Here is a 9,590-nt window from a genome sequence, read left to right on the forward strand (position 1 = left end):
AATTCACCCTCTTCCTGTCCCTACAGGTTTTTCTGCATTTCAGCAGGACCTGTTGTGGTTGCTTCCCTATTACCTAAGGCTAAGCTCACCTGGGCAGCTATGGTGCTTAGTCGGCAGATTGAAACATGTTTAAGCTAGAGCCTCGCAGATAGAAATGCACTGCATAGAATAAACAGAAACATTTGTACTCTGCATAATGGAGGCTTGTCCAGTCTATACATTTCATTTCTATCTGCAGCGTTCTAAACATTGCATCCCATTGAATGTGCCTCAGTTCTCCCAGTCAGGGAGGAGTTAAGGACAATAGGGAGGTAGGCTTGGGCGATATTCCGTTTATACCAGGGTATTTAGAAAAATACCAACGGCATGATTTTCAATACCATTATTTGGGTTGGGGCCACCAGCGCCTCGCAGGGCCTGCCACGTTGCAACTTAAGTATAACTATAAGAAATACATGATATCCAGCTCAGGGCTCCAGCATTTGGTTTGCTAACTTGCTAAGTGACTAGATGTCAAGATCAAGCTTCTTGGTTACAGTAGAAACATTCAATGCCCTCCTGGATCAAGACCCCTGTTGCCTAATTTATTTTGTGCGTAAAGAATAAGTGTGCACTTCCGGTACAACACAAACCCCAGTATGGTACAGAAACAGTATGAACATTTGGATCCGGCCAAACTCTAGAGGAAGGTAGACAGTAGATACCACACTGGGAGGAACCTCCATGGTCCCAACATCACCCCATCACAACTACTGAGTTGAAATAACATGGACAAAACAGGATAAGAAACTTTAATACTATTAAATCCTTTTCAACATTTCAGGTGAAACCATTACATTTCTAACTGTAAAACTTTAGTCAGCTGGTTTACAAATGATTAAAAAGGTCAAACTGACATTTTTCACTTGATTGTCCTTCATAACATCTGCTAATGGTCTAACCTTGACTGAAATCTACTCTACCTTTCAGTGCAGATTATGGCTACATCTCAAACACTGTTCTCATCCGTTTAGAGCATTTTATGAAATAAACAGTCATTTAATTAGACTACATCAGGCCTGGAAGTACCTTGGTTCTGGGGAGTCCTAGTTTCAGATAAGAGATCAAAGTATTATATTCAAATTAACATGACATTAGCAATATCATTGGTACCAAGTGTTTTAACACAATCCAACGGAAGTTACTGTATCTTCGTGCGATACAATTGCATATAATCAGATAATTCTTAAATAAATTGTTTACATACATTTGCAGTATACAAAATCTTTCATTTGGGGAAGATACAGTATTATAATGGTGTTTTGAATCAGAAGAACATTCAGAACTGATTTATTCTCAATAAAACAGTCAAGGAATAATGTCTAGCTATCTCTAGCAATAACTATTCAACACACTTTACTTCAACGTCAAACTGCTTATCAATTATGTCAAATCAACACTGCATATCATGCAGAGTAACACTTCATTTGGACAGTCCATTTGTAGATGCTCTACAGACTATCACATTTCAACTAACTATGTACTAAACGCCAAACTTAACTCTGACCCTAACCACAACTCTAACTATTAACCCTTACCCTAAGCTTAGTAAGCAGTTGCTTATCAACAGATAGTTTGACCATCTACAGCTGGACTATCCAAATAAAGTGGGGCCACATATTGGTTTAGGCATCTATCACAAAGATCTTCCTATACACATTAGTATAGGGCACAGTGCCTAGAGGTCAAGATCAAGCTTCTTGGTTACAGTAGAGACATTCAATGCCCTCCTGGATCAAGATCCCTGTTGCCTTAGTAAGCAGACCACATGTTGGTTTAGGCATCTATCACAAAAATGTTCATATACACACTAGTCTAGGCTGCACACACACTCTTGGGGAGAAGAGAGAGTGGATCTATTTTCAAATCTACAGCAAAATCTATTTCCCGGAAACATAACAACTGGGAGTATTTTTCCATTAACAGAGTTCCCAATTAAATGTCTTATTCCCATTCAAGGATGAAAGCATCGGTGTCACTAATATTTTTTATTTTACCTTTATTTAACTAGGCAAGTCAGTTAAGAACAAATTCATATTACAATGATGGCCTACCCCGGCCAAACCTTAACCCGGACGACGCTGGGACAATGGACTCCCAATCACGGCCAGTTGTGATAAAGCCAGGAATCAAACCAGGTTCTGTAGTGACGACTCTAGCACTGAGATGCAGTGCCTTGGACCGCTACGCCACTCAGGCACCCCCTCCCCCATATAAAGCACGGGTGTCACTAACGTAAAGCACGGGTGTCACTAACGTAAAGCACGGGTGTCACTAACGTAAAGCACGGGTGTCACTAATGTAAAGCACGGGTGTCACTAACGTAAAGCACGGGTGTCACTAACGTAAAGCACGGGTGTCACTAACGTAAAGCACGGGTGTCACTAACGTAAAGCACGGGTGTCACTAATATTTTCAATGCATTTCCATCATCTCCAATATGATTGCCAGTGGATTGTTTACTCCTCTGGATTGGGAACAGTGTGCCTCCCAGTCCTCGTCCCAGCGGATCAATGTTGTGCCGAGCTCAACATCCTGCACAGTCACAAACAATCTGTACTGACTGGTCTGAATCCTGTTGCGAGAACTCTGGCCATCCAGCTGTTATACAGGTTAGTGAGCTTGGGTGCTCCGCTGACCACCAGGAGTGTGAGTGACATCAGAGTCCCCCTGCATTCTCCTCTTCGCTGGCCATCTTACTGAACTTCTCCGTCAGAGCTTCAGCGCTGATCTTGGGCAGTCCGTTGTCAAGGGGACAGCCCTCCACCAGACTGTTCATAGGGGTGGGGGGGAAGTAGGAGTCCTCCTCTATCCCAGCGTCCTCAGTGTACGCTCGTTGCTGTGGTACCTCGTAACTCTCCTCTAGGGTCCCACAATGCACCTCTCTTCGCTCCCTGTCCCTCAGGAAGTCCTTGATGATGGGCAGCACCTTCTTCCTGGAGGCCAACGTGTTGCCCTGGAGGTAAGCCCTGATGTCCGAGTAAGGGCTGCTCATTGGACTCAGGCTCAGACTGGGTCTCCGGGCTTGCTCCAAGGCTTGGCTCATCTGCAGGACAACAAAGACCATTCAGTTGATCATGTAAAAAAATACATTGTAAAAAACAACCCTGGCAACCCAAAGCTTACTATCAACTCTTCATAATGACTTACTTTAACTCTAGATAGTCAACTCTATGGGATCATGTCTGATTGGGGTGGTGTAGTTCCTACCTCCCCCCTGTAGAGGGTGCTGGAGCTGTAGACGGCCAGCTGCCTGAAGGGCTCCTTGTTATCGTTGAAGGAGATCGTCATGGCCACCACCAGGTTGTAGCTGTGCTTGTGGCAGAACTCACAGAGCTCTTGCTGTAAGCTTTGTCTCTGTAGAAAAGCCTGAGGGACAACATTTATAGATATTACAGTTTGTTTGTGAATCTCAGTATAAACTCAAGTGCAGCTGTTGAGTCCCTTTATAAGTTCACATGAAGAGAGCCTTTTTACTTGTGGGTGGTTCCACCTGATTGGACATGTGGGGGGGGTGATCTTCATGAACTAGGTGAAACATCCCACCTTCACATTTGAGTGTCTGAAGGGTGCGTCAGGCAGTAACACAGGGAAGTGTCTGAAGGGTGCGTCAGGCAGTAACAACAGGGAAGTGTCTTAAGGGTGCGTCAGGCAGTAACAGGGAAGTGTCTGAAGGGTTCGTCAGGCAGTAGCACGGGGAAAGGCTCTGATAACTTGAGGACTGTGTTCAGTTTAGATCTGAAGTGAGATTCTGTAAAGAATTCATAGGTGAAATGTGCATTGTGAGATGGCATACTGCAGTCGAACTGGGTACATGATAGTATTTGAACCATGTTATTATCCACCAGTAGTATGTGTAACCTTGTGTTGTATTGAATAGTTAAGATGCACACCCACCTCCAGTGTCATATATATCACACTGACTGCCAGTTTTAAATCTCCTTCCGATGCCACCTTCATGTCTTTCAGAAGCATCTGTTCTGTGGTAAGACCTGGGCACAAGGGAATACGAGCAAAAAACATTGTAGATCTCCCTGTCCTTCATACTTAAACATGGCATTGATATCATGGGATGCCCATTGTTCTAATCTGAGAAAAAAATCACATCCACAAGGCTGAGCTTCAGGTATTAATCCTGGGGTGTTTACCTGACACGTCAAATTTAGCATTCTGCAAGGACTGGAAGAGGACGCCCCTTGGTGGCAGGTTGGGGAAGTGCGTCTCCAGGAGGCCAGCGTACTGGCTGTCTTTAGGGGTGACTTTCCCTGCTTCTGGGGCCATGTTCACACAGTCTAACACTATGGTGCCTGTGATCACAAAGAACAGGATGTCAGTCTCATCACACAGTGATGCAGTTAAAGGCATAGTTCACTTAATACTGACATGATTTCCACATACATCAGTTATATTTCTGGTTACCATATAAGAGCTGGGCCACCTGTTGGTCGAGGACTTCAGGGGCTTTCTGGATGATCCGTTCTGCCACCAGGGTAGTGCAGGAGCCCACCGTCTCCACGGTAACGGGACAGGAGGGAGAGGGCTTCCTCTCCAGGAGGTGATGGTCGATCACCTCCAACACCGCCTCTTCTAGATCACAGTCAGAGCTGCAACAGACAGCCACACAGTCAGTCAGGGACTTTAGTCAAGCTATTTCAAGGAGGCTCTAGGTCAGTGTTGCTTTTATAGAGATACAGGTGATGATCACATGGGGAAGTGTTTACGTCCTGGATGACTGTCAGTGGACAGAGGTTAAGGTGTCATGATTGACCCTGACCTGGGCAGCACGTTGTGGTCCACCAGTGTGAGGTCCAGACGGCCGGCCCGGTGTAGACTCCCCAGGTCCACCTCGTCCCGGAACACCAGGTCATCCTGGGAGAGGCCACTCTCTCTCAGCAGGAAGGCATTGTCCGTGCGCAGCGGGAACTCTTGCCGGGGAATGTTCAGAACAGGAAGAGGAACTTTCCCAGAATCAAGTGTCTGGGAGGGGAGAGAGAGGTGTTATAACACCTGACGCTTGCTCTGTTGAACCATTCTCAACACATGGGTCGGGTCCAAATGATGGGTGGGTTACTCTCACCTTGGACAGGAAGTATGCGTAGGCCAGAGCTGACACCATGGAGTCCAGGTCACAGGCCTCATTCCCCAGGACCACATGGAACCCTGGGCTGCCCTCTGCGTTCCCCTGAGGAGGGGAGAGTGGGATGAATACAGTCACAAGAATATCCAACTCCTATGAGGGGATTTACCATGAGAAAATACAGGTCAGTCTATCCATTACTCTTGTAATGAGCCTTCAAAGGCTATCAGATGTGTCTTAGTGAGTGGACAGTGCTATGTGGACAGGTTGTGTGTGTGTTGTAATGTCAATGCACGTCATGATGATGCTGATCACAGGAGATTGGGTACTCTCGGTTCTGCACAATGTCCCCCATCCTAGAGTAAAACCCTGGACACTGTTTGAATAGCCTTCTGAAGGGTCAATGGGTCAATCCCAGTGTAGCCTAAAGTGGATGAGCTAAGGGCTGACTTCATTCCCCTGCCTGAAGGCTTTGGCTAGCTCTTTGTCAAATAGCCTTAGGCTAATTCCATCAATGACCTCAGTAGAGCAGACTGTGATGTAATGGCTAAGCTACATGACGGCCTGCTAACTCCACTACGTGTTTTTGTTGAATGTTTTTAATGTGGAGTTGAGAAACAAGTAGGGTGTTTCATTTTCCCAGAGCATGGCCATCTGTGACAGCAGCACAAGTCATGGGTGCCAGAGCTAGGGGCTAACAGAGACAGCTTGTTGCGATAACAAAAGCCGGTCATGTGACAATTAGCCAGTCTACAGCCTGAAGCCTAGCAGCCTGAAGCCTAGCAGCCTGAAGCCTAGCAGCAGGTAGCCTAGCAGCAGGTAGCCTAGCAGCAGGTAGCCTAGCAGCAGGTAGCCTAGCAGCAGGTAGCCTAGCAGCAGGTAGCCTAGCAGCAGGTAGCCTAGCAGCAGGTAGCCTAGCAGCAGGTAGCCTAGCAGCAGGTAGCCTAGCAGTTAAGAGCATTGGGCCAGTAATCGAAACGTTGCTGGTTCAAATCTACGAGCCGACTAGGTGAAAAAAATAAAATCGATGTGCCCTTAGAGCAAGGCACTTAATCCTAATTGGTCCTGTAAATCGCTCTGGATAAGAGTGTCTGCTAAAATGTTCCCAGTCAGTGAGAGGGGATCATTAACACCCCCCCAACACTCAGTAGTACTGTATGGAGGTATAGGGAAGGGACATCAGCCATCTGTTGCAGATCAAGAGTAAACAGAGTACTGAAGTAACTCAACTAGACAGGTGAAAGAAAATTCTCAGGGAGCATCCATGATACAACCCAGTCTCATCTATCTACGGTATAAACCCAGTCTCGTCTATCCACGGTATAAACCCAGTCTCGTCTATCCACGGTAACAACCCAGTCTCGTCTATCCACGGTACAACCCAGTCTCCTCTATCCACGGTACAACCCAGTCTCCTCTATCCACGGTACAACCCAGTCTCGTCTATCCACGATTACAACCAGTCAGTCTCCTCTATCCACGATTACAACCCAGTCTCGTCTCCACTGAAGTAACTCAACTAGACAGGTGAAAGAAAATTCTCAGGGAGCATCCATGATACAACCCAGTCTCGTCTATCCACGGTACAACCCAGTCTCGTCTATCCACGGTACAACCCAGTCTCATCTATCCACGGTACAACCCAGTCTCGTCTATCCACGGTACAACCCAGTCTCGTCTATCCACGATTACAACCCAGTCTCGTCTATCCACGGTACAACCCAGTCTCCTCTATCCACGGTACAACCCAGTCTCATCTATCCACGATTACAACCCAGTCTCGTCTACTGAAGTAACTCAACTAGACAGGTGAAAGAAAATTCTCAGGGAGCATCCACGATTACAACCCAGTCTCGTCTATCCACGATTACAACCCAGTCTCGTCTATCCACGATTACAACCCAGTCTCGTCTATCCACGATTACAACCCAGTCTCGTCTATCCACGATTACAACCCAGTCTCGTCTATCCACGATTACAACCCAGTCTCATCTATCCACGATACAACCCAGTCTCATCTATCCACGATTACAACCCAGTCTCATCTATCCACGATTACAACCCAGTCTCGTCTATCCACGATTACAACCCAGTCTCGTCTATCCACGATTACAACCCAGTCTCGTCTATCCACGATTACAACCCAGTCTCGTCTATCCACGATTACAACCCAGTCTCGTCTATCCACGATTACAACCCAGTCTCATCTATCCACGATATAACCCAGTCTCATCTATCCACGATATAACCCAGTCTCATCTATCCACGATATAACCCAGTCTCATCTATCCACGATTACAACCCAGTCTCATCTATCCACGATATAACCCAGTCTCATCTATCCACGATATAACCCAGTCTCATCTATCCACGGTATAACCCAGTCTCGTCTATCCACGGTATAACCCAGTCTCATCTATCCACGGTATAACCCAGTCTCATCTATCCACGGTATAACCCAGTCTCATCTATCCACGGTATAATCCGGTCTCATCTATCCATGATGTTTTCAGATTGATACAGGAGTGGAAGCCACTGTTACCTATTGAAATGCACCTCACCTGTCTTTCAGTTCCCATTAGACTTCTCTCTCAACCCAGCCTCCCCATGTACACACTGGATAGTACATCTGTGCTGGTGCTGACTTCTCTTCCCCCTCACTGAACACCGAGTAAATAAGGTGTGACGCTCTGAGGCGCTATAAACACCATCTGGTCTCACTAATCTTGATAGGGCTTGTTTTGAACCCAAACAGTGCTCTTTTCACTTAAGGTCAAGAGCACGACATCAAGACCCTGAAATTAAAGCCATCGTGTAACTTTAAGTGTGGCAGACATGCAAAGCAAAAAAATGCACGTGGGCATATTGACACCTGACAGGCACCTGACAGGCAGCTGACCCTACAATAAATGTACTTTCATGGCCCATTACAATTGAACAATTATATTTGTTTGAATATCACTGAAATATATTAATGCAATATATCATGCAACAAAATGAAGCAGTGTATGAGTTACATTTAACACAATTATGTGATCACGTCACAATGCTAATTTGCCTGGCTAGCCAACTAGCTAGCTGTAATTACAGTCTATGTACAGTACAGTTCAAATGTAGTTAGTGTACGGTGACAACTGTCTGTCTGATCTAATTTGATGCGCATGCACGAGCCCACAAGCAACACCGGGACCATGCGGCAGGCTGCTGTCACATTGCTTTTCAATGACAAGTCTTTCGACTTGATCTAGTCGGAATTTAATGTCTAGCCAGCTTTCTCCTGATCTCTGAAAACCCCACTAATTTAATTTATCCATCAAATGTACATGTCGAAGTTATTTAGAAGACTACATAACTAGCTAACGTTAGCCGTAAAGACAAACTAAACATTGAAAATGGATAAAGCAAGCAAACGGCGCGACCACCAGAAACCGTCGATGTTCCTACCTTCAGCTCATTGCGACAGCTTTTTAAAAATATATCCATGGTTATTGGATGCACTACGTAAAGACAGTCTGAAATGAGAGTTTTCTAGTTGTCTTTGTTGTATAGAGCTAACGTTAGCTGTATCTGCACGTCTCAGGAATAAAAAGACTGCACTGTAAGTTTGAAATGTTAATGTCCAAGAGTCGTGCGTGACTCGTCTTGGGCTGACGTAACGTTCAAAGACGGGACGTAGTATTATGGGTAGTGTAGTATCAAATATTGGTTTACAAACTGGTAGTTTCAAAGAGAACGGTTGTAGCAAAGATTTTTATAACTAAACCAAGATAGACCACAGCCTCTCGTTTCCAATGGGAACAAATGGGTGTGGGCAGACCAAGCAAGAAGGGGGCAGAGCCAAATACGAGCTAGCGGGATCCTATTGGCCCGTTCTAGCGTTATCTTCATATTTCCGCCAGGGAACGCCTACTCTGAAGTGCGCGTGTGCAATAACTTACTTCGCGTTTGCACTCCTAAACAACGCGACTTTTGAAAACTTTTGCAAAGGGTAAAGTCTACAAACCCTAGTCCACTCTGTTCATAACATTAACCAGTTTTGGGAACAGAAAACTGTATTGAGATCAAATGTTTCATTGGTAGTGATTGGAAACGCCAAGCGGATGCTTCACATTTAAACACCCAGTGAAATATCTGTCTCGTTGTTCTATCTGTGGTAATAGAGTTAGTTGTAAAAACAATGGTAAGTAGTGTCGAGAGGTTTGTGATGGGATGCCGCTAATGTCAGAAGTGACTTTTAGTACCAGCTTAGGACAACTTACCCAGCAGGTTAGGACAACTTACCCAGCAGGTTAGGACAACTTACCCAGCAGGTTAGGACAACATACCCAGCAGGTTAGGACAACTTATGCAGTTAGTTTAGGAGAATAGGTTAAGGTTATAAAAAGGGTTAGGGTGAGCTAAAATTATCCTGATGCAACTCAAGTCACTTTGACATCAGTGCCATCCCTCCTAGACATGACCAGTAGGCTGTAAA

The 9,590-nt window shown here is 45.4% G+C and overlaps 1 protein-coding gene across 2 annotated transcripts; it reads right to left on the reverse strand.

Annotated features, from left to right (window-relative positions):
• Nucleotides 1-777: 777 nt before the first annotated feature.
• On the reverse strand, nt 778-8,849 carry prune (prune exopolyphosphatase). Of its 2 annotated transcripts, none has more exons than XM_024389596.2 (8): nt 8,561-8,849; nt 5,117-5,221; nt 4,814-5,016; nt 4,459-4,643; nt 4,188-4,346; nt 3,937-4,031; nt 3,250-3,408; nt 778-3,085 (listed from the first exon to the last, which is right to left on the reverse strand). In XM_024389596.2, the coding sequence occupies exons 1-8, from the start codon at nt 8,597-8,599 to the stop codon at nt 2,699-2,701; spliced, it is 1,332 nt and encodes a 443-aa protein (XP_024245364.1). In that variant the 5' UTR covers nt 8,600-8,849; the 3' UTR covers nt 778-2,698. The 2 variants fall into 2 exon arrangements, with proteins under 2 accessions (XP_024245364.1, XP_024245372.1); XM_024389604.2 differs by lacking the exon at nt 8,561-8,849 and adding an exon at nt 7,678-8,497.
• Nucleotides 8,850-9,590: the final 741 nt, after the last annotated feature.

Source organism: Oncorhynchus tshawytscha, unplaced genomic scaffold (genome assembly GCF_018296145.1).
Source record: "Oncorhynchus tshawytscha isolate Ot180627B unplaced genomic scaffold, Otsh_v2.0 Un_scaffold_7589_pilon_pilon, whole genome shotgun sequence".
In the NCBI taxonomy this organism is placed as follows: domain Eukaryota; kingdom Metazoa; phylum Chordata; class Actinopteri; order Salmoniformes; family Salmonidae; genus Oncorhynchus; species Oncorhynchus tshawytscha.

What these genes read in the sequence shown, in the direction of transcription:
- prune (XM_024389596.2), bottom strand. Translation starts at nt 8,599, where the DNA reads ATGGATATATTTTTAAAAAGCTGTCGCAATGAGCTGAAG. An exon ending in ACGCATACTTCCTGTCCAAG is followed by an intron (nt 5,017 to 5,116) that starts GTGAGAGTAACC and finishes CTCCCCTCCCAG; the next exon opens with ACACTTGATTCTGGGAAAGT. An exon ending in GCACCCTCTACAGGGGGGAG is followed by an intron (nt 3,086 to 3,249) that starts GTAGGAACTACA and finishes GTTGTCCTGCAG; the next exon opens with ATGAGCCAAGCCTTGGAGCA.